Below are 25561 nucleotides of genomic sequence, written 5' to 3'. Positions count from 1 at the left end.
TAAGATACCATTTATTTGACAGAGACCCAGCGAGAGAGGGAACACAAGCAGGGGGAGTGGAAGAGGGAGAAACAGGCTTCCCGCGAAGCAGGGAGCCCGACACGGGGTTCGATCCCAGGACCCTGGGACCATGACCCGAGCTGAAGGCAGACACTTAATGACTGAGCCACCCAGGCTCCCCTAAACTTTTTTTTTTTTTAAGCAGTCTCTACCCCCAACGTGGATCTCGAACTCCCAACCCAGAGATCAGCAGTCATGTGTTCTTCTGACTGAGCCAGCCAGGCCCCATGAGAGTACTTCTAATTTTTAGAGCATGGTTTTTAGCCTGGGCATCCGTGGACATTGAGGGGGGTGGTGGAGTGGGGTTGTCTATTGCTTTGGGGAAGGGTATGAGAGATCTAAACCTACTGAAATTTTCACAAGGTAGAATTGTGCATGCATATGTGTTTTTCTGGGGGAAGAGTCCATACTTTTCACCAAATTGTCTAAGTACTTAATGACCCAGAAGGTTTAATGAGACTCAAAATACTAGAATGAAACACATCTTTATTTTTTTGAAGATTTTATTTATTTGAGAGAGAGAGCGAGCGCGCGCGTGAGCACGAATGGGGGGGAGGGGCAGAAGGAGAGGGAGAAGCAGGCTTCCTGCTGAGCAGGGAGCCCAATGGGGGGCTCAATCCCAGGACCCTGGGATCATGACTTGAGCCAAAGGCAGACACTTAACCGACTGAGCCACCCAGGCACCCAGAATGAAACACATATTTAATGAAAAACATTATTTAAGGGGCGCCTGGGTGGCTCACTGGGTTAAGCGTCTGCCTTTGGCTTAGGTCATGATCTTGGAGTCCTGGGATCAAGCACCGCATCAGGCTCTCTGCTCAGCGGGGAGTCTGCTTCTCCCTCTCCCTCTGCCCTCACTCTCTTGCATGCTCTCTCTCTCAAGCAAATAAATAAAATCTTAAAAATATATATATATTATTTAAACATGTTATTTTTACCGTTAGTGAGATTGTGAATCTTTTTTTTTTTTTTAAAGATTTTATTTATTTATTTGACAGAGAGAGACACAGCGAGAGAGGGAACATAAGCAGGGGGAGTGGGAGAGGGAGAAATAGACTCCCCGCTGAGTAGGGAGCCCGATGCGGGGCTCGATCCCAGGACCCTGGGATCATGACCTGAGCCGAAGGCAGATGCTTAATGACTGAGCCACCCAGGCGCCCCTCAAATCAGTGTTTTACTTGGTAAACATGTCTGAGACCATGCATTCCTGGCTGCTAAGCACCATGGCGGACAGGGCTAGAAAGGTAACAGCTTTATTTTGAGCAGGGGGCAAAGACAGAGATTGTGAATCTTGCAGCTAGGATTGTAATAAGCTGGAGAGCCTTCTTTAGGAAAGATATTTTCAAATTTATTGAAGCTTATTGGAAAGGGCCCCAGTGTTGTAGGTATGAGCAGCTCTTCACCTGGTGACATCATCTATGCGTTGAATAAATGGACTCTTCTTTATTTAATTTAATTTAATTTATTTATTTGATGGAGAGAGAGACAGTGAGAGAGGGAACACAAGCAGGGGGAGTGGGAGAAGGAGGAGAAGCAGGCCTCCTGCCGAGCAGGGAGCCCAGTGCGGGGCTCAATCCCAGGACCCTGGGATCATGACCTGAGCTGAAGGCAGACGCTTAACTGAGCCACCCAGGTGCCCCGAATAAATGGACTCTTGTTTAAAATCCAAATTCTTTTATTTTGTGGGATATTTCAGTTACCACATGGTAAATTTTTAAATTTTATTTATTTGTCAGTGAGAGAGAGAGCGCACAAGCAGTAGGGGGAGCGGCAGGCAGAGGGAGAAACAGGCTCCCCGCTGAGCAAGGAGCTGGATGTGGGACTCGATCCCAGGACTCTGGGATCATGCCCTGAGCTGAAGGCAGATGCTTAACCGACTGAGCCACCCAGGCACCTTGTGGATATTTCAACAAGGGATTTATTCATCTTAACCCACATCTCCCTTGATTATTCAGTTAAATTGTGATTCTGAATTTCTGATGTTTGATCTGCTTTCATGGTTAATATGTGGATTAACGGCACTATATGTATATTCAGGATTTCTGCTTTCACTTGGGATCCTCTGTGTCACTCTTCAGTTCTTTTTACTTGTTTTCTATTGATTTCCCCTTATATTCACCTTAGTAGTTGTCACAAACCTTTGCCATTTTCTTATATTCCTCTACCCACCCCCCATCTAGTATTCCTTCTCTGCAGATGTTTTTGTCTATTTTACTAAAAATTAAAGACCAATACAACAAACTCTGTTGACTGTCTCTCCTAATCATAAAAATTTAGCTGCTCTTATGCCTCTCTTTTTCTTCATTCTGCTGGGTATGGTGACGGATCCCTCTTTTTCTCCAAGTGGATCATTTTCCTTCATTGCTGTCTCAAATGTGTTGCCTCTCAGTTATCTCTTCAGCCCATGCATAGGTGTCTCTCTTTTTTTTATTTAAATTTTTTTTTTTTTAATTTTTTTATTTATTTGCGAGAGAGAGAATGAGAGACAGAGAGCATGAGAGGGGAGTGGGTCAGAGGGAGAAGCAGACTCCCTGCTGAGCAGGGAGCTCGATGTGGGACTCGATCCCGGGACTCCAGGATCATGACCTGAGCCGAAGGCAGTCGCTTAACCAACTGAGCCACCCAGGCGCCCTTTATTTAAAATTTTTAAAAAGATTTTTTAATTTATTTTTTTTGAGAGAAAGAGAGAGCACATGTAGGGGGCGGGGGGCAGAGGAAGAGGGAGAAGTAGGTTTCTCGCTGACCAGGGATCCCAAGGCGAGGCAGGGCTCCATCCCAGGACCTGGAGATCATTACCTGAGCTGAAAGCAGTTGCTTAACTGACTGAGCCACCCAGGCGCCCCCTCTCTTTTTTAATTTTTTTTTTTTTTAGTAATCTCTGCACCCAACTTCAGGTGCAAAGTCACGACCTGGAGATCAGGACTTGCATGTTCTACACAGTGAGCCAGCCAGGTACCCCTAGGTCTCTTTTGTTCAGTAAATATGTATGTATTAAATTGTGCGTACCTCCCATGTTCGGCCCCAGAAGAACAAGGGTGATGGGACAGAAATAAACACTGTCCTCAAGGGGCTTAGCATATATTAGACTTGATCAGTGTTCTTCATCCCTTTTTTTTTTTTTAAGATTTTATTTATTTGAGGAGAGCACAAGAGGGGGGAGGGTCAGAGGGAGAAGCAAATTCCCTGCTGAGCGGGGAGCCCAACGTGGGGCTCGATCCTGGGTCTTCAGGATCATGACCTGAACTGAAGGCAGACACTTAAACGACTGAGCCACCCAGGCGCCCCAGTGTTCTTCATCCTTGCAAAACTCTTCTTTGATGCTCTCTATCTCCTAGCTACCACGTCTTTCAAGTATGCTTAGTTTGCTGTCTCTCTTCCTCACTTATCTTGGCTTTTTCCTCATCACTATTTTTTTTTTTTTTTACTGAAGCTGTATTGATAGTGGTCACCAGTGAAGACCTAGTTGGAGTCCCAGTGGACATTCCATTCAGTGATTTAAAATTCTTGAAATTTAAAAGGTTTTACTTCCATGTTATTTTATTTTTTAAGATTTTATTTATTTGAGAGAGAGAGAGAGCGAGAGAGAGCACAAGCAGGGAAGAGAGCGAGAAGCAGGCCTCCCGTGAGCAGGGAGCCCAATGTGGGGCTTGATCCCAGGACCCTGAGATCATGACCTGAGCAGAAGGCAGACACTTAACTGAGCCATCCAGGCGCATTTCCGTGTTATTTTAAATGATAATGTTGTTCAACATTGCTGTTTTTCTGAGTGTATATGACTATCCTGAAAAGTTAGGGAGGTGGTTAGGTGTGGTACAGATGGACTTCGGAGCTTGTTGCTGTGTGTCTTGTTTTCATAGTTAAGACTTTTGTCTTTTCCAGCTTGCCCTCTTGCCACTGTTTTCCTAGTTTAGGATTATGAAGGCAATGGTTATTTCATAATATAGTATGTAGTTTGGTTTGTAGGCTCTGTACCCCAGGAAATACGCAGTTAGGACTCCCTGTATTGCATCTTAATGGTCTATGTAGAACCTTTCTTAGCTTTCTTTCTTTCTTTCTTTTTTTTTTTTTTTAAGATTTTGTTTATTTATTTTAGAGATAGAGAATGCGAGCACGGGTAGGAGCAGATGGAGAGGGACAAGCAGATTCGACATTGAGCGCAGAGCTGGAGGTGGGGCTCGATCTCATGACCCTGAAGTCATGACCTGAGTGGAAATCAAGAGTCGGATGCTCAACCAACCAAGCCACCTAAGCTTCCCCCGAATTTTATTTCTGATTCTTAAAATGGGAATTATGCCAAGTTCTGTAGAGTGTTGTTGAGGATTACTGGGAGTAATGTATATAAAATATTTAACTTGGTAGTCAGCACATAGTAAATTTCAATAAAACATTTTGTTGTTTTCAACATGTTCAGTATGTCCACAGTAATCCTTCACCTTGTTTGGAGTTATTCCTGAATCTCACTCTCCAGAAGCTGTCAATTTCAACTCTTAGGTGTTTCTTATGCCTCCCTCCCGCCTTTTTTTCAGTTTATATGACACTTTCTTCTCTTCTATCCTCCCAGTATTATATAGTGATTTTTGGTTAGATCAGTATTCACTGTCTATATTATTATAACAGTATAAATGTTATAGTTGAGCCATGTTGCACCCTTTTTTTTTTTTTTTGGAATTAACAATTGTTTTTTTCCACCGTCCTTAGTTTTCTAGGTACCCACCACTGATTAACCTCTATACTTCCTTTCGTATGTGCAAATTCTAAGGGTTCTCAGAAACATTTTCTTGGAGGCATCTCTGTGGTTGCCCTCTTTCCTCTGATTAGAATTCATTGCTTCATAGGCCTCCTAATAGCTGTCTTCTTGATCTTTTTTCACTGTCATTGGGGTGAGCCTTCTCCTGTGTTGGACCCTGTTGGACCCCTTTGTTATCCCCCCCGCCCCGTTCTTGGCAACCAGTCACCTGTTTTCTATCACTGTAGTTTTGTCTTTTCCATAATGTCAAAATAGAATAGAATACTATTGAATCATAATGAATTTGAGGCTGGATTCTTTCACTTAATATATTTGAGGTTTATCTCTGTTGTGTTTATCAATACTTCATTCTTTTTTTATTGCTGAGAAATATTCCAACCGTATCGTTGTGCTCCAGATAATTCAACCTTTGAAGGACATTGGCTTATTTTTGGTTTTAGGGGACTGAGTAAAGGTGCTATGAGTATTCAGATGGTTTTTCAGGAAAGTGGCCCATGGCCATTCCAAGCTGCAAGGGAGGCTGTGAAATTATGTATTTAGCTTTCTGCCCTCTTCACAAGAGGATTGCAAGGGAGAAATAGTATGTTATGAATGGATATTGGTAGGTAATTCATGGTGTTAATTGTAAATAGCTTCTCCTTGGTTTGTTCTTTTGTTTTTGGTTGGTTCCTGGAGTGTCCTGATTTTCTGAGCTATTGCATATGTGTACACAACTTGGTTTTGTCTTTAAATTGTTAGGTACTTTTTTTTTTAAAGATTTTATTTGTAGAGAGAGGGAGTGAGTGTGCAGGGGCAGGGACAAAGGGAGAGGAGAGAATCTCAAGCCGACTCCCTGCTGAGCACAGAGCCCAATGTGGGGCTTGATCTCATGACCTGAGCTGAAATCAAGAGTTGGAAGCTTAACCGACTGAGCCACCCAGGCGCCCCTAATTGGCATTTTAAAATTTTTATGGCATTTAAAAATACTAATTTATTTTCCAGAAAGTACATTTGTGCAAGTGGGGGTGGAGGGGCAGAGATAGAGGGATCGAGAGAATCCCAAGCCAACTCAATGCTCAGCGTGGACCCCAACACCGCGTTCTATCCCACAACCCCTAGATGATGACCTGAGCTAAAATCAAGAGTCAGATGCTCAACTGACAGAGCCACCCATGTGCCCCGTTAAAAAATTTTTTTTTTTTTTTAAAGATTATTTATTTATTTATCTGAGAGAGAGAATGGGAGACAGAGAGCATGAGAGGGGGAAGGTCAGAGGGAGAAGCAGACTCCCTGCCGAGCAGGGAGCCTGATGCGGGACTCGATCCTGGGACTCCAGGATCATGACCTGAGCCGAAGGCAGTCGCTTAACCAACTGAGCCACCCAGGCGCCCCCCAAAAAAATTTTTTTTAAAGATCTGGTGAGAGCAGAAGGGAGGGGCAGAGAGAGAGGGGAGAGAGTCTTAGGCAGACTCCACACAGAGACCTATACAAGATTTGATCCCGTGACCCTGAGATCACGACCTGAGCCGAAACCAAGAGTTGGACGCTCAACCAGTTGTGCCACCCAGGTGTGCCCCTTGATTGGTATTTTTTAAACATTTATTATTATTAATTTTATTTATTTATTTGACAGAGGGACAGTGAGCACAAGCATGGGGACTGGCAAAGGGAGAGGGAGAAGCAGGTTTCCCACTGAGCAGGGAGCCCGAAGCAGGGCTCCATCCCAGGACCTTGGGATCTTGACCCGCCGAAGGCAGATGCTTAAGTGACTGAGCCACCCAGGCACCCCTATTATTTATTTTTTTAAAAGTAAGCTCCTTGCCCAATGTGGGCTTGCACTCATGACTCTGAGATTTGTTTGCTCTATAAACTGAGCCAGCCAGGCATCCCCCCCCCCCATTTTTTTTAGATTTTATTTATTTTTTGAAAGATTTTATTTATATGAGAGAGAGAAGAGAGCGCACGTGCGAGTGAGGGAGCACAAGTGGGGTGAAGGGCAGAGGGAGAAGCAGACTCCCTGCTGAGCAGGGAGCCCTGTGAGGGGCTTGACCCCGGGACCCCAGGAGCATGACCCCGAAGGCAGATGTTTAACTGACTGAACCACCCATGCACCCCTAGGTTTTATTTTTAAGTAATTACTGCACTCATTGTGGGGCTGGAACCCATAGCCCCAAGATCAAGAGTCACATGCTCTACTGATTGAGCCAGCTAGTTGTCCCACTTGGTATTTTTGCCGAGTGTAGAATTTGGGCTTGGAAATGAAACTTTTAAGGCATTGCTGCATTGTTTTTAAAAATTGAAGTAAAATATACAAAATAAAATTTGCTCTTTTAACAGCTTTAAAGTGTACATTTCTCTGGAATTAAGTACATTCAGATGGTTTTGTGATCAGCACTACCATCTTTCTTTAGAACTTTTTATCTTCCCAGAAATTTCAAAACCATTAAGCAGAACTTCCCAGTCCCTCCAACTCTCAGCCCCTGGTGACCACTTTCAGATTTGACTATGAATTTTTAAAAAGATTTATTTATTTAATTTGTTTTTAATAGATTTTATTTATTTATTTGAAAGAGAAAGAGCACAAGCAGGGGAAGGGCAGAGTGGAGAGGGAGAAGCAGGCTCCCCACTGAGCAGAGAGCCTGATGTGGGGCTCGATCCCAGCACCTTCGGGTCACCAACTGAAGGCAGATGCTTAACTGACTTGAGCCACACAGGTTCCCCTAAGATTTATTTATTTGAGAGAGAGACAATGGGGGGGGTACAAGGGGGGCACAGGGAGAGGAGAGAGAGAATCCCAAGCAGACTCCGCATTGAGTGCAGAACCTGAATCTTAGGGTCCTGAGATCACAACCTGAGCCAAAACCAAGAGCTGGACACCTAACCGACTGTGCCACCCAGGTGCTCCTTGACTATGAATTTGACTTATTGTAGGGGCGCCTGGGGGCACAGTTGGTTAAGTGTACGAAACTTGGTTTCGGCTTAAGTCAGGATCCTAAGGGTCGTACTCAGTGTGGTATCTGCTTGAGACTCTCTCCCTCTCCTCTACCCTTCCTCAATGCTCACTCTCACTCGTGCTCTTTCTCTCTCTCATAAATAAATCTTTGAATTTGACTGTTGTTCGTAACTCATATAAGTAGAGTCATGGAGTATTTGTCCTTTTGTGACTGGCTTATTTTACTTAGCATAATGCTCCTGGTTCATCCATATGTAGCATGTGTCAGAATTTTCTTCTTTTTTGGGACACCTGGCTGGTTCAGCCTGTGGATCTCCAAGTCATGAGTTCAAGCCCCATGTTAGGTGTAGAGCCTACTAAAAAAAAAAAAAAAAATTTCTTCCCTTTTTTTTTTTTAAAGATTTTATTTATTCATGAGAGCTGCGGGGGGGGGGTGTGCAGAGGGAGAAGCAGGCTCCCAAGGAGCAGGGAGCCCGATGCAGGACTTGATCCCAGGACCTTGGAATCATGATCTGAGCTGAAGGCATATGCTTAACCAACTGAGCCACCCAGGCGCCCAAATTTTCTTCCTTCTTAAGGCTGAATAATAGGGGTGCCTGGCTGGCTCAGTTGGTGGAACATGTGACTCTTGATCTCAGGGTTGTGAGTTCAAGCCCCACATAAAAACTAAAAAATAGGGGCACCTGGGTGGCTCAGTCGTTGGGTGTCTGCCTTTGGCTCAGGTCATGATCCCAGGGTCCTGGGATCGAGCCCCGCATCGGGTTCCCTGCTCCGCGGGAAGCCTGTTTCTCCCTCTCCCTCTCCCCCTGCTTGTGATCCTGCTCTCGCTGTGTCTCTCTCTGTCAAATAAATAAATAAAATCTTTAAAAAAAACACAAAACTTAAAAATAAAAAAAACCAGAGTATTACTCAGCCTCTTATGTATATGCTACATTTTGCTTATCCATTTATCTCTTGGTAGAAACTTGGGTTGCTTTCACTTTTTAGCTATTGGGTATAATAGTGCTATAAACATGGGTATACAAATACCTCACTGACACCCCACTTTCAGTTTTTTTTTTTTTTTGTATATACTCAGAAGTGGAATTGCTGAATGAGATAGTATTTTTTTTTTTGAGGTAGCTATACTGTTTTCCGTACTGGCTGTTCCATTTTACATTTCCACTAGCAGTATACAAGGGTTACAGTTTCTCTGCATCCTGTCCAAAATTTAATTCCTGTTTTTATTTTTATTGATTGGTTTTTAAGGATTTTATTATAGAGAGTGTGAGAGAGAGAGAGATCATGAGCAGGGGTGAGGGGTAGAGGGAGAAGCAGACTTCCCAGTGAGTGGGGAGCCTGATGCGGGACTCGATCCTAGGACCCTGGGATCATGACCCGAGCTAAGGCAGATGCTTAACCTACTGAGCCTCCCAGGCACCCTGTTTATTTTTTTAAAGATTTTATTTATTTGAGAGAGAGAACATGAGTTGGGGGGAGGGGCAGAGGGGGAGAGAAGCAGACTCCCTGCGGAGCAGAAAGCCAGATGGCGGGGCTCCATCCCAGGACCCCTAGATCATGAAGGCAGACGCCCAGCTGACTGAGCCACCCAGGTACCCCTAATTTCTATTTTTAATTCTTATTGTAGAGGGCGCCTGAGTGGCTCAGTCGTTAAGCATCTGCCTTTGGCTCAGGTTATGATCCCAGGGACCTGGGATCCAGCCCCGCATCGGGCTCCCTGCTAGGCGGGAAGCCTGCTTCTCCCTCTCCCTCTGTCTCTCCCCCACTCATGCTCTGTTTGTCTCTCTCTATCTTTGTGTCTCAAATGAATAAATAAAATCTTAAAAAAAAAATAGTGGTAAAATAAATACAGGTTAAGAACAATTGGAGATGTTTGAGATTTTTGTTTAGAATTGCTATAATCATAAACCATAGACTTTTATTTCTTTATTTTTAAGATTTTATTTTTATTTTTCTACTATTTTTTAAAGATTTTATTTACTTATTTGACAGAGAGAGACAGCGAGAGAGGGAACACAAGCAGGGGGAGTGGGAGAGGGAGAAGCAGGCTTCCCGTGGAGCAGGGAACCTGATGCGGGGCTCGATCCCAGGGCCCTGGGATCATGATCTGAGCCAAAGGCAGATGTTTAATGACTAAGCCACCCAGGTGCCCCTATTTTTTAAAGATTTTATTTGTTTTTTCATGAGATAAACAGAGAGAGGCAGAGGCAGAGAGAAGCAGGCTCCCTGTGGAGCAGGGAGGCCATTGTGGAACTCGATCCCAGGACCCTGGGATCATGACCTGAGCCAGAGGCAGATGCTTAACTGACTGAGCCACCCAGGCACCCTTTTAATTTTATTTTTTAAAGAGATTTATTTTAGAGCGCAAGTGAGAGTGTGGGTGCGGAGGAGGGGGGAAGAGAGAGTTTTAAGCAGACTGTGTGCTGAGCATAAAGTCCCACATGGGCTCAATCTCACGACCCTGAGATCACGACCTGAACTAAAATAAAAACCCAGGTGCCCCTAAGATTTTATTTTATTTTTTAATTATTTATTTATTTATTTTTTAAAAGATTTTATTTATTTATTTGAGAGAGAGAGAATGAGAGACAGAGAGCATGAGAAGGAGGAAGGTCAGAGGGAGAAGCAGACTCCCTGCTGAGCAGGGAGCCCGATGCGGGACTCGATCCCGGGACTCCAGGATCATGACCTGAGCCGAAGGCAGTCGCCCAACCAACTGAGCCACCCAGGCACCCTATTTTTTATTTTTAAAGATTTTATTTATTTATTTGCGAGAGAGAGTGAGAGAGCACAAGCCATGAGGCGGGTGGGAGCGGGGAGAGGCAGAGGGAGAAGCAGACTCCCTGCAGAGCAGGGAGCCCGATGTGGGACTCGATCCTGGGACTCCAGGATCATGACCTGAGCCAAAAGCAGTTGCTTAACCAACTGAGCCACCCAATCGCCCCAAGATTTTATTTTTTGTTTTTATTTGAGAGAGAGAGAGCATGAGCTGGGGGAGAGGCAGACTTCCCACTGAGTAGGGAGCCTGATGGCAGGGCTCGATCCCAGGACCCTGAGATCATGACCTGAGCCGAAGGCAGACACTTAACTGACTGAGTCACCCAGGCACCTGTAAGATACTATTTTTAAGTAATCTTTTTTTTTTTTAAGATTTTATTTATTTATTTGACAGAGAGAGACACAGTGAGAGAGGAACACAAGCAGGGGGAGTGGAAGAGGGAGAAGCAGGCCTCCCGCTGAGCAGGGAGCCTGGTGCGGGGCTCAATCCCAGGACGCTGGGATCATGACCTGAGCCGAAGGCAGGCGCCCAACGACTGAGCCACCCAGGCGCCCCTATTTTTAAGTAATCTATGCACCCAGTATCGGACTTGAACTCATAACCCTGAGATCAAGAGTTGTACACTCCACTGTCTGAGTCAGCCAGGTGCCCCAACCATAGACTTTTAGATTGCATTAGTAAAATTGGCTTAATTGTTACTAGGAAAATGTAAAATCCTAATGGGTTGTTTCTTGAGAATTGTGGTGCTTTGTTTTTTTTTTAAGATTTTTATTTATTTGCGAGAGAGAGAATGAGAGACAGCATGAGAAGGAGGAGGGAGAAGCAGACTCCCTGCTGAGCAGGGAGCCTGATGCGGGACTCGATCCCGGGACTCCAGGATCATGACCTGAGCCGAAGGCAGACGCTTAACCAACTGAGCCACCCAGGCACCCTTGTTTTGTTTTTTAAGCTTTTATTTATTTATTTGAGAGAAAAAGAGCATGCACAGGGGTAGAGGCAGAGGGAGAGAGAGAGGGAGAAGCAGACTCCCCGATGAGCAGGGAACCTGAAGTGGGGCTCGATCCCAGGACCCTGGGATCATGACTTGAGCCGAAGGCAGGAGCTTAACCCACTGAGCCACCCAGGTGCCCCGAGAATTTGTGTTTTGGAGACCTGTTATGTTTTGTCTCGTGTTTTTTCTCCTTATTCCTGAATTTTATTCTTATCTTATACTATGATTTGGAAGTTTTGCTTACTACCATGCCTGCTTTCTTGCAGATTTTCTATTTTGTACATACGTTATTTTGTATATACTGTATATGATGACTTCGGTGAGCAGTGACCGTTCCCGAGGTGCTCGGGAAAAAACACAAATTTCAGCGACACAGGCATCACAGCTACAGAAACAAGTAGTACAGGTAAGTTTTTGTGGAACTCTTGTGTAGAGTTATGTTAATTAGGGAGCACATACTCTCCTTTGTTGGATACCTTAGGATTTTGAATCTTGTTTTTATTCATTTTTTTTTTTAAAGATTTTATTTATTAGAGAATGAGAGTGAGAGCATGAAGGGGGAGGGTCAGAGGGAGAAGCAGACTTCCCGCCTAGCAGTGAGCCTGATGCGGGACTTGATCCTGGGACTCCAGTATCATGACCTGAGCCGAAGGCAGAGACTTAACTGACTGAGCTACCCAGGTGCCCCCCAAATCGAGCATTTTATACACATTTTTGACTAGATTTGCAAACCCTTTTTCAGAGGCCCATCATAAATTTCAGATTGACGATTTGATTATACTTTGACAGCTAATTACAAGTACTTTTTTATAATCAGTCATAACCAAGTGCCCTGTTGATGTTAAGGGAGTAAGGGAGACAGAGAAAGTAGACTCTATTGTTGCTTTACATTTTTCTGTATAAGGTTAGCCTTAAATTTTGCTTCTATCAATAGACTTAAAACTCTGCTGTTCAGTGCTTGTTCCTAAATACATTTACCCCGATAATTATTCACAACTGATATGAAAGACTACCTCTTGTTGGAAAAATTTTGACTTTTTATACTAGACCCTCCTTTTGTAGGTGAATGCTTAAGAGGCTATTCATGAAACTTTTTTTTTTTTTTTTAAGATTTTATTTATTTATTTGACAGAGAGACACAGTGAGAGAGGGAACACAAGCAGGGGAAGTGGGAGAGGGAGAAGCAGGCTTCCCGTGGAGCAGGGAGCCCGATGCGGATCTCGGTCCCAGGATCCTGGGATCATGACCTGAGCCTAAGGCAGACGCTTAATGACTGAGCCACCCAGGTGCCCCATTCATGAAACATTTTCTTATCAAAGAAGAAATACAATTTATGAGTAATCATAGGTGCAACCCTGTTTATAATCAAATATAAAATAAAACAACATTTTGTTGTTGTTCATCCAGTCAGTCAAGATTAAAAGTGTAATCTTTTAGGGGTGCCTGGCTGGCTCAGTCGGTGGAGCGTGCGACTCTTGATCTCACATTGTAAGTTTAAGCACCACATTGGGTGTAGAGTTTACTTCAGAATAAAATCTTTTTTTAAGTGTAATCTTTTAGGGTTGTTGGGTGGCTCAGTTGGTTAAGCGTCTGCCTTTGGCTCGGGTCATGATCCCAGGGTTCTGGGGTGGAGCCCACCATTGGCCTCCCTGCTCAGTGGGGAGCCTGCTTCTCCCTCTTGCCCCTGCTTATTCTCTCTCTCTCAAATAAATAACATCTTTTAAAAAAACTAAAAAAGAAAAAAAAGTGTAATCTTTTAAAGAGGGCCAAATGAAATGTTGGGAATGTAAATTGTTTCTGTCTCCCACCCAAGTAGAGTCCTTGGGCTGATTTCCAGTGAATCAGTCTCCAGACTGGAGGAGGGAGGGCTCTCTTCCTCCCAAGGGTTGTTGTCACTAATAGTTTTCCATGGGCACTTTGGGGACGGCTCATTTTATGTAAGTAGATGAAAAACTGCCCACTGAGCTGTGGGAAGGATTCTTAGACCTTTACATTCCTAGTTTTCCTTTTTAAAAAAGTATGGTGAGAATTTCTCAGAAAAGCAGTATGAATAACATTGTTCATGTTCATTTATGCATGAATCCCATTCTAGGAAGTATTTCCTAAGGAAGCAACCTTAAACTGGGGGTGGGGGTAGCGCTTTATTCTGTAAGATGTTTTTTGCCCAGTTCTAAATGTCCAAAGGTAGGTTATCTCAGAACACCTCTATCAAAGCAGAGGGATGTAAGAGAGAAGACCATTAACTCTTAGATTCTGAATAAAGTGGGTCTGTCACTTTACCAACTAGATGAATTACTTAAGTCTCTTTGAACCTCACTTAAAAAAAAAAAACCCAAAAAACATGCTTTGAGATTTAAATAAGAATAGTACACATAATTCCTGAATATCCTTCATCCAGATCTCCCAGATATTAACATTTTTACCATGTTTATATTTTTCCTCCTTCCTCCAAAAAAGAAACTACATACAGTTTTTCCCCACAGCCTTTTGAGAGTAAGTTGTAGATGTGGTAAATACCACATCTGAGTACTTCAGTATGTTATTTGTCAAAGACATAATTACAGAACAGTTATTAAAAAATCAGGAAATCAACTCATGTAATCTACGGACTATATTACTGTAGTCCCAGTTGTCTCAATAATGTCCTTTTTTTAGCTAATTAAGTCCTTTATCATACATTGTATTCAGATGTCCGTTCTCTTCATTTTTTTTTTTTTAAAGATTTTATTTATTTGAGAGAGAGAGACACAGCCAGAGCAGGAACACAAGCAGGGGAAGTGGGAGAGGGAGAAGCAGGCTTCCCGCGGAGCAGGGAGCCCGATGCGGGGCTCGATCCCAGGACCCTGGGATTATGACCTGAGCCGAAGGCAGACGCTTAATGACTGAGCCACCCAGGCGCCCCTCTTCAGTCATTTTTAATGTGGAACTTCCTTTCCTCTGATTCATAACATTGACCCATTTGAAGAATATAGGGCAGTTACTTTGTAGAATAACTATCAGTTTTAGTTTGTCTGAGATACTCATAATTAGAATTATGCATTTTTGAAGATTTATTTATTTTATTTTATTATTTTTTTAAGATTTATTTATTATTTGAGAGAGAGTGCGCAGAAGTAGGGGGTAGGGGCAGAGGGAGAAGCAGACTCCCCGCTGAGCAGAGAGCCAGATTCGAGACTCGATCCCTGGGTTCTAGGATCACAACCCGGAGCTAAAGGCAGACACTTAACCGACTGAGTCACCCAGGCACCCCAGAACTCCAGATTTTTAAAATGTGACATGGAGGGGCGCCTGGGTGGCTCAGTCGGTTGAACGTCTGCCTTTGCTTTGGGTCCTGGGATCCACAGAGGTGGGCTCCCTGCTCAGCGGGGAGTCTGCTTCTCCCCTCTCCCTCTGCCCCTCCACCTGCTGCTTTCTCTCCCTCCCTCCCTCCCTCTCTCTCTCATAAATAAATAAAAGAAAAGTGACTTTTCAGGATGGTTGTAAGGAATTAGAAATGGTGTAGGTTGTATTCAGGAATTGTTAACCTTTACTCATTGTATATTCCACGTAAGTTATGAAATGATTATAATACCGTTTGAAATTATGTTGGAAAATGCCTGGTTCCTGATAAACTGAGACAGGACCCAAAATTATAGTATAGAACGACTGTTAAAACAAGAAAAAAAAAAAAAAAAAGACAAGTAGACTATGTTAATAATGTTTATCTTTGGGTGGTAGGCATAACGATGATTAAAAAAATCGTACTTCGGGGCACCTGGGTGGCTCAGTTGGTTAGGCGACTGCCTTCGGCTCAGGTCATGATCCTGGAGTTCCGGGATCGAGTCCCACATCGGGCTCCCTGCTCGGCAGGGAGTCTGCTTCTCCCTCTGACCCTCCCCCCTCTCATGTGCTCTTTCTCTCATTCTCTCTCTCTCAAATAAATAAATAAAATCTTTAAAAAAAAAAAAATAAATCGTACTTCATTATATTTTCCAAATTTTTTCATTGGCAAATACAACAAAAAATATTTGGCTTACATAGAAAAGTTGTCAATACATTCTTCACTGTGAAAGTAGCTTAGCTCTGGGGCGCCTGGCTGGCTCAGTCATGGAGCATGCAACTCTTGATTTCAAGGTTGTGAGATCAAGCCCTAGGGGGCGTGGAGTTTACCTAAAAAAATTAGGAGGAAAAAAAAGAAGAAAGTAGCTTAGCCTATTATAAGCCAAGTGAATGGAAGTAATGCTGCTTTTCTTGGCAAGACCTGACAGTTGGGTGGTGGATGTCACTAGTGTTTGTTGTAGGGTAGGGTGCAGTCACCTTGTTTAACTTCAAATTATCAGTTGATTTTGCTTTTTCCTCTGATTTTTCAAGTTGTACAGATTTCTTGACATTTCCCAGAGGTTGTCTGACAAGTTTCCTGTCTTAGTTGAATTTATGTTTGGGGTTTTCTTTTTCGCATATTTAACGTAATTTTCTTGGCTAAGTTAGTCACCAAAGGTAAAAAATATTTAAAGTTCTGATTTAAAATGCTTTTTATTTCATTAATATGATAGGCTAGTACTGCAGTACTGTAGTTTTTAAACATCTATTAAATGTATCAGGTCCGCTTTCAGAAGTTATGTCTAAATGGCCCTCTTAGGAAGAATACAGATGATATCACTGAAGAGAAATGCAAAGAATATTTGAGTCTAATACTTAAGCTGAGAAAATTAAGTCTGAATAAATTAGTAATTGGTATTTTCCTAATGTATGACTTTACATTTTATTATAATTATTATTATTATTTTTTTCAAAGATTTATTTACTTGACAGAGAGAGACACAGTGAGAGAGGGAACACAAGCAGGGGGAGTGGGAGAGGGAGAAGCAGGCTTCCCGCCAAGCAGGGAGCCTGATGTGGGTCTCGATCCAAGGGCCCTGGGATCATGACCTGAGCCAAAGGCAGACGCTTAATGACTGAGCCACCCAGGCGCCCCTTTACATTTTATTTTTTATTTTTAGGTATGTATGTGTAATTTTAAGTAGACTCCACACCCAACATGAGGCTTGAACTCCAGATCCTGAGATCAAGATTTGCATGCTCTACTAACTGAGCCAGCCAGTGGTCCCTTAACTTTACATTTTAGAAATTTGGAGGTGAAACAATATAAAATGAAAATGTAAAAAATATGTGGAAGCCCCAGACTGTTACCTATAGCAAAACGCTATTACTAATAACTATTCTTAAAATCTTAAGTGAAAGTCTGTGAATTCAAGTGTTTTCTTGCTAATACTTTGTAAGATAGTTTAATAAGAGTCAGGGGAAGCATTTTGTGTGTGTGTGTGTGTGTGTGTAACTTGGTACATTAAGGAATCAAAGGCAGTTCTCAGGCCAGCAAATTTAAATATTGCTGCTTTCAGATCTATTATTAGTGACTGTCCCCCCCCACTCCCCCCATTACTTTTAATCCCATACCCATTTCAGAAAGATACTACAGCCAGAGTCCCTGGTTTTATGTGTGTCTTGTACTCTGTGACATTGCTGTGTGTTATATTTTCTGTCTGAAATGTCTTGAACCAAGCACATTCTTTTTTTTTTTTTTTTAAGATTTTATTTTTTTATTTGTCAGAGATGGAGAGCACAAGCAGGGGAAGCATGACAGGAAAGAGGGAGAAGCAGGGTGAAGTGTTGAAATTTTCCCCCCTAACATTTTGTTAGGAAGATGTTCAAATACAGAGAGTCTTTGAAAAGAGTTGTATGGTGAACACCCATACACTCAAAATTAGCTTTTTTTTTTTTAAGATTTTATTTGACAGAGAGAGACACAGCGAGAGAGGGAACACAAGTAGGGGGAGCGGGAGAGGGAGAAGCAGGCTTCCCGCGGAGCAGGGAGCCCGATGCGGGGCTCGATCCCAGGACCCTGAGATCATGACCTGAGCCGAAGGCAGATGCCCAACAACTGAGCCACCCAGGCACCCCCCTTTTTTTTTTTTTAAGATTTTATTTATTTGAGAGAGGGAGACAGAGATAGCAAGAGAGAGCACAAGCAGGGAGGAGAGGGAGAAGCAGGCTCCCCGCGGAGCAGTTAGCCCGATGCGGGGCTTGATCCCAGGACTCTGGGATCATGACCTGAGCTGAAGGCAGACGCTTAATGACCAAGCCACCCAGGCATCCCCCAAAATTAACTTTTTGATATATTTGTTTTATTACATCTGGCTGGCTATCCATTGTTTTGCCTTATTTTCTTGCATTTCAAGGTAAATTAAAGTCACCGATATAGTTTAGTCCTACGCTCTTTAGCATATACACATAACTAACTAGAGTTTGATATTTGTTTAGGTCCCCCCCCACTTTTCTAAGTTGAAATTTACATAGGGAGACATTTTAAGTGTTACCAGATTATTTTTTGTTGGATGCATGTACCTGTATAACTCAGTCCTCTCTCAAGATACAGAACATCACGGGGCGCCTGGGTGGCTTAGTCGTTAAGCATCTGCCTTCGGCTCAGGTCATGATCTCAGGATCCTGGGATCGAGCCCCGCATCGGGCTCCCTGCTCGGCGGGAAGCCTGCTTCTTCCTCTCCTACTCCCCCTGCTTGTGTTCCCTCTCTCGCTGTGTCTCTCTCTGTCAAATAAATAAATAAAATCTTAAAAAAAAAAAAAACTCTGCACCCATCATGGGGCTTGAACTCTCAAACCCGAGATCAAGAGTCATATGCTCTACCAACTGAGCGAGACGGTCACCCCTTCTGTCATTAATTCTTAGCTTTTTATTTATTTTTCCTTTTTAAATTTTTTACTTAAAATATTTCACCCTTTCACCTTTTATTTCTCTTGAAGCATTAACTGTTAAAAGTTCATTTTTGTGGGGCGCCTGGGTGGCTCAGTCGGTTGGGCGTCTGCCTTCGGCTCAGGTCATGATCTCAGGGTCCTGGGATCGAGCCCCACATCGGGCTCCCTGCTCAGCAGGGAGTCTGCTTCTCCCTCTCCCTCTGCTGCTCCCCCTGTTTGTGCTGTCCCTCTCTCTCTGTCAAATAAATAAAATTAAAAAAAAAAATTAAAAAAAAAAGTTTATTTTTGTGTTCCTTCTTTGTGTGTAGTCCTCATTTTTATTTCTGAGTTAGAAAAAGACATAGTTATTTATGTATTGTAAAATTTTCTTTATGCCCAGTGCCTTTTTAAAAGATTTTTATTTATTTGAGAGAGAGCGTGCATGAGCAAGGGGAGGGTGTACAGAGAGAGAGAGAAGCAGCAGACTCCTTTCCCCTGAGATCATGACCTGAACCGAAGTCAGACACTTAACTGACTGAGCCACCCAGGTACCCCATGCTCGGTGCCTTTTAGTTTTGAGATAGAAGATAGCAGTTGGGCTGTATTCTTTTTTTTTTTTTTTTAAGATTTTATTTATTTTTTTGACAGAGACACAGCAAGAGAGGGAACACAAGCAGGGGGAGTGGGAGAGGGAGAGAGAGAAGCAGGCTTCCCGCTGAGCAGGGATCCCGATGCGGGACTAGATCCCAGGACACTGGGATCATGACCTGAGCCGAAGGCAGACGCACTGAGCCATCCAGGCACCCCAGGGCTTTATTCTCTAGGTACTTTTATTTTGGTGTGTTTTCATTGGTTATGGGGGTATTATCTTGCTTCTTACTCTGTTTTTCTTAAAATAACTTTGTATGGGATTTGACCTTTATTTTTCTCTTGCTCTTATTTATGTGCAGTGAGTTTTCTTGGACTTTCAGATGGCTACATGGTTATGAGTGGGTTTTCTAATTTAGAATAAATTAATAATTTATTAATTTAACTAATAAACCGTAGAGAGTTTCTTTTCTGTGTAATTATGTTGGCTTACTTTCTTGAGATTTCCTGGCCCCTTCCCCTCCACCATTGCGGACCTTCTTTTCTTCCCTGTATATGTGGCTTAAGTTTTTTTTTTTTTTAAGATTTTATTTATTCATTTGTCAGAGAGCGAAAGAGAGAGAGAGAGAGCAAGTGAGCACAAGCAAGGGGAGCTGCAGGCAGAGGAGGAGGCAGGCTCCCCGCTGAGCAAGGAGCCCGATGGGGGCTCGACCCCAATGACCTGAGCCGAAGGCAGACGCTTAACGACTGAGCCACCCAGGCATCCATTACTAAGTATATTTTAAAAAGATTACCCTTACTTAGTGATTTAAGAAATAAAAATTAGACCAAATAGAGACCATTTTTCATTGATTAAATTGGCATTTTTAAATTTTTATTTATTTTTTAAAGATTTTATTTATTTATTTTGACAGAGAGAGAGAGACAGCTAGAGAGGGAACACAAGCAGAGAGAGTGGGAAATGGAGAAGCAGGCTTCCCGCCGAGCAGGGAGCCCTACGCGGAGCTCGATCCCGGGACCCTGGGATCATGACCCGAGCTGAGGGCAGACGCCTAACGACTGAGTCACCCAGGCGCCCAAAATTGGCATTTTTTTTAAATTGGAAAGATTTTGAAAACAGGCTGTTTTATACTGCTGGTGGAGAATAAATCTTTGTAGCCAGTGTACAGAGAATTTTTGAACAGATGGTTTGAAATGTTTTTTCTTTATTTAATTTAAATTCACTTAGCCAACATACAGTACATCATTAGTTTCAGATGTATGAAACATTTTTCTAGATATTTCTTTGGTCAGTAGTTTCACATCTTTGTACTTATTCTAAGAAAGCTATCATGGATATGTGTACAAATTTAGGTATAAGACTTGATCTCTGTAGTATTTGGGTAGAAAAGTTGTTCATTATTAGCTCCTTGATTTTTTTTTTTTCTTCATTCTCTATGCTCATTCAGTAATTTAAATGGTTTAACTTTTTAAATATTTGTTGGGAGTTAGTAAAGGTTTTAGTTAACAAGGGTAATATTTTTATTTTTTTATTATTATTATTATTATTATTTTTTAAAGATTTTATTTATTTATTTGAGAGAGCGAGAATGAGAGAGAGTACATGAGAGGGGGGAGGGTCAGAGGGAGAAGCAGGCTCCTCGCCGAGCAGGGAGCCCGATGCGGGACTCGATCCCGGGACTCCAGGATCATGACCTGAGCCGAAGGCAGTCGCTTAACCGACTGAGCCACTCAGGCGCCCTATTTTTTTATTATTTTTTGAAGATTTTTATTTATTTGAGAGATTGAAAGTGAGGGAACATGAGCGGCGAGGGATGGTAGAGGGAGAAGGAGCCCGACTCAGGGCTCCATCTCCGGCTCCTGGGATCAGGACCTGAGCCGAAGGCAGACGGGTAATATTTTTATTTCTGTAAATTTTGGGAGTGATTTTAGGTTTATCAGAAAGTTGCATGGAAATAGTACAGAGAGTTCCTATGTGCCCCTCACCTAGTTTCCTGTTATTAATCAAGGTACCTTTGTAAAAGCTAACAAACCAAATGGGCATATTACTATAAACTCACTGCACAAAAGTTACTTATTTACTTATTTATTAAATTAATTAAAGATTTTATTTACTTGAGAGAGCACGAGTGGGGTGAGGGGCAGAGGGAGAAGCAGACTCCCTGCTGAGCAGGGAGCCCAATGCAGGGCTCGATCCCAGGACTCTGGGATCATGATCTGAGCCGAAGGCAGACACTTAATCGACTGAGCCACTCAGGTGCCCCAAGAGTTAACTTTTTTATACAGTAACTTTCTAATTTTTTTTTTAAGATTTTATTTATTTATTTGACAGAGACACAGCGAGAGAGGGAACACAAGCAGGGGGAGTGGGAGAGGGAGAAGCAGGCTTCCCACCAATCAGGGAGCCCGATGCGGGGCTTGATCCCAGGCCCCTGGGATCATGACCTGAGCCGAAGGCAGATGCTTAACGGCTGAGCCACTCAGGTGCCCCATAACTTTCTAATTTTTTATTGCCAAAAATACTACAAAAGGAAACGGCAAAATTTCAGTAATTTGATTTTTTTTTAAAGTGTTTTGGGGGGCGCCTGGGTGGCTCAGTTGTTAAGCGTCTGCCTTCGGCTCAGGTCGCGATCCTAGGGTGCTGGGATCGAGCTCCACATCGGGCTCTCTGCTTGGCGGGAAGCCTGCTTCTCCCTCTCCCACTTCCCCTGCTGTGTTCTCTCTCTCGCTGTGACTGTCTCTCTCAAATAAATGGATAAAATATTAAAAAATATTTAAAACAAATGAGTGTTTTGGCTGAAAAGCCACTGGAAGAGAGTTTTCTGTTAGGGTGACTAATTGTAGCATTTGAAAGTTTCCTTTTTTTTTTTTTTTTTAAGGTCTTATTTATTTGTCAGAGGGAGAGAGAGAGAGCCCACAAGCAGGGGGGCGGCAGGCAGAGCAGGCAGAGAGAGAAGCAGGCTCCCTGCTATGGGACATGATCCCATGACCCTGGGATCATGAACGACCTGAGCCCAAGGCAGCCGCTTAACTGACTGAGCCACCCAGGTGTCCCTAAAGTTCCCTTTTTCTTAAAAATTTTTAAATTGTGGCTTAAAAAAAAAAAGTAATTTTAAAAAACATATATTTTTTAGGTTTCATTTATTCATCTGAGTGAGAGAGGGAGACTGAGAAAGAGACAGAGAGCACAAGCAGCGGGGAGAGGCAGAGGGAGAAGGAGAAGCAGACTCCCTGCTGAGCAGGGAACCCGATGCAGGGCTCAATCCCAGGACCCTGAGATCATAACCTGAGTTGAAGGTAGACGCTTAACTGACTAAGCCACCCAGGCACCCCTAAAAATAATTTTTATTACGTTAAATACAGCCATTTTTCTTCAGAGCTGACCAGGATATCTTAAAAGAGTTGACAGCAGAGCTTTTTTGTTTTGTTTGTTTGTTTTTTGACAGACATGCTGGTTCTAAGCCTTTGCCCTAGCAGTCTTCACTGCTTCCTGTTCTTCTAATTTTCTGTATTTCTTATTTACTCCATTTCCCCAAGGGAAAGAATATTTAAATGAGTCACATGGCCAGTTAAGATGAATAATAACTTTAGGTCATTTGGCCAAAGGAATGGGACCCTTATGCCATTTAATTTGATGTTTATTTGGCTTATGGAAGCAGGTTGTAAACATTTGAGAGCTCTAATCAGTATTTTTGTTACAATAGAACTGTAGTGCTTGAGCTTTTTATCTTTTTGCAGCAGATTTTGGCATCTAACTTGTGTTTAAGGTGCTGAGATCTTTTTAACAATTGTGTATGTACTTTTCAGGCAACAGCTGAACAGATGCGTCTTGCTCAAGTGATCTTCGATAAAAATGATTCAGAATTTGAAGCTAAAGTTAAACAGGTATGTTTGTGGCAAAGATACTATTATTTTGATAGTAGAATCTCCCTAGTTACTAGTGTTACCAACAATGAGCTAGACATTTGTGAAGAAGCACACTGACCTTGTCTGTACCTGTGTATAGAGAGTACATTTAGTATTTGGCAAGTTCTCAGAAAATTTTGTTTAATGTTAAGAACCAAATTGCCTTTTCCAACATGTTGATGATTCCAAACATATGCTGCAAAAATATAACATTAAATTTTAGTGTGATGTCTTCATTTAGAACTTTAATGAGAGGCCTTTTTGATAATATAAATTTAAAAATCTTCTCTCCTGATAAGGCTTCTTTTCCCTTCAAGATTCTAGAAATCAAGCTGTATAACCCTTACCTCAGTCCAGACCTTGGAAGAGGTCTACAAATAATTGTTCCTTGAGTGAATGTCCCACAGTGGACTTGTTACTGAGTTAGCTGGAAAAGGAAAGAAGTCTTGGTTTACAGAACAGCAGAATGAAAGCAAAGGAGAGTTTCATTAAAGTATACCCCCAAGGGAGAAGTGGGCTAGTCAAGAGACAGTGGCCCTGGAAACTTGGTGGTGTGGCCTTCTATCAGTTTTTTTCTTTTGGGCGGGCCGTAGGGTTGCAACATTTGAGTGACAGGCCTGGATTATATAATAGCCAACTTTCCCAAATTGTATTCAAAATGCCTGCATGGGGTAAGAATCTGCAACATTATTTCTATTTTAGAGACATTAGGTTAAATAAGGACAAGCTGCTGCTTTCTGCACAAGTGCAACAAGCAAATTTAGCTCTAACTCCTGCCCAGGATGTTGTAACCACAAACCCATTGTTAGATGGGGAGAATGGGGTGGTTCCCAGGCTGTCCTCACTTGCGGGGCTCTCCATTATGATATCTAAGGTCCATCCTCCTATTGCTCATGCCTAGCTTCCTGCCTAACTTTTTTAGCCCTTTACTCTGTAAACTCTTTGTTTATACTTAGAGTTGCTGTCATTAGACTAATAGTAATAGTTTTAGAAGGCCACAAAAAGGATTTATTAAAAATGATAGAACTTGGGTGCCTGGGTGGCTCAGTTGGTTAAGCAACTGCCTTCGGCTCAGGTCATGATCCTGGAGTCCCGGGATTGAGCCCCGCATCGGACTCCCTGCTCAGCGGGGAGTCTGCTTCTCTCTCTGATCCTCCCCCTCTCATGCTCTTTGTCTCCCATTCTCTCTCTCAGATAAATAAATAAAAATCTTAAAAAAAAAAATGATAGAACTTATTCTCTGGAATGAGATTTATGTATAGCTTGAGACATACTTCTGCATATCGTATTGTCTTTTGTCTGAATAGTATAGCAGATACACAAAAAAGAGCACTGGTCCAGGAGTTCAGAGTTTTATGGTTAAACTTTAGTTTTTTTGTGTGTGTGTTTTATTTTATTTGTTGTTTATTTATCAAGACAAACTATCCCATAACCCAATATTCGTGTTTCATAGTTCAGGAACACAGGTCAGTGACAGACTTCAATGGAACTCAACCCAAAGAAATTCTTTATATTCCAAAATCACTTTGCACTCTGAAAGATACCAGCCTTCTTCATCTCCTCAAAATCTTTCATGGAATCATAATTTCTGTAGAAATTTGCATATGCCTTCTTTCTTGGTTCGGCCACAGCAAACTTGTAGAAAGCTGCAACCCCCAGGGCTACAGTGAACGCTCCAACAATATGAAATCACAGGCGCTTGGCCAGAAGGCCTCGCATCTGAGGTTTCGTCAAAGCACTGGAAGTCATGGTAGTTATTCTCCTCGACACCAACCTCAAACCTAACGTCTTCCCTAACTGATACAGAAATGGACCTAAACTTCAGTTTGATCTCTTACTAATGCAGTCACTGGGGGGTAATTTTGATAATGTTCATCTTATCACTTGCATATTACAGGTATTGGGTTAATACACACACTGATAAAAACTGACGCTAGTTGATATCCAAAGACCAAAGGACTGGAAAGCTGTAGTGTGTGTAGAACTTCCACTGTGCAATGCAGGGAAGAAAGCAGAGAGTGGTATAGTGCAAAGAGCTCTAGTTATGAAATCAGGATACCTGGATTCTAGATAGGCCTTCCTATTAATTAGTTTTTTGACCACAGAAAAATCACTTCACATATTGGCATCAAACCGTTTTGAACAGGTGGTACATACTAAAACAGTTAAATGTGTGTAAAAGCACAAGAGATACTTAAATTATACATTTGTTCACTAATAATTGAGAAACTTGTACCTAATTTGTGATTGTATTTGTGTTGAAAATGCCAAGTAGCTTAATCTCCCTTGTTAAAGAGAATGTACCGAGGGGATTTCTTTGATTACTTCAAACATAGCACGCTGTTGAAGCTGCTTGCACAAGTACTATGTCTAGGAGTGAGTTTGTGATAGTTGTAGAATTGCACTTGTGAGATCTTTGGGTGTTGTCACTTACAAGTATGTGGAGTGTTCTAATCCAAGCAATGATAAACCACCTAGGGATTGTTTTCTTTGTACAAAATAGTTGGACTGGATGTTCAGTTAATGGTGGCCACATACACTTATTATTTGAGTAGTTGCGAATTTTGGGAATCCCAGGCCACTGAACTAAGTTGGAGTAGTCAGAGCTGATCCTGAGTATGCTGAGAATGTTGGTATATATGTATGTGTATACTGCTGATTAATAATCTGATACTTGGTCATCTTGGAGGAGAGTTGAATCTGTCATTTGACTCTTCTGTATTGATGAAAAGACAAGTGATGGTCACAAAAAGCAGGGAAACCTGTTCTTGCATTATAAGCTCAGAATCTGGAAGGAGGCCATCTTCATGTGGAAGGATTGTGTAATTT

General features: G+C 42.4%; 1 protein-coding gene across 1 annotated transcript in view; it reads left to right on the top strand.

Moving 5' to 3' along the window:
- Positions 1–25561, top strand: part of LOC102728118 (ubiquitin-associated protein 2-like) — a 92471-nt gene that overhangs the window by 32505 nt on the left and 34405 nt on the right. The window contains exons 2-3 of the mRNA XM_081804074.1: positions 11776–11915; positions 22634–22711. Of these exons, the coding sequence (XP_081660200.1) occupies positions 11817–11915; positions 22634–22711 (177 nt within the window). The 5' untranslated portion in view covers positions 11776–11816. The remainder of the gene's footprint in view (positions 1–11775; positions 11916–22633; positions 22712–25561) is intronic.

Source organism: Leptonychotes weddellii, chromosome 14 (genome assembly GCF_054177405.1).
Source record: "Leptonychotes weddellii isolate Sample4059 chromosome 14, ASM5417740v2, whole genome shotgun sequence".
Lineage (NCBI taxonomy): Eukaryota > Metazoa > Chordata > Mammalia > Carnivora > Phocidae > Leptonychotes > Leptonychotes weddellii.
This window is presented reverse-complemented; position numbering and strand designations above follow the sequence as displayed.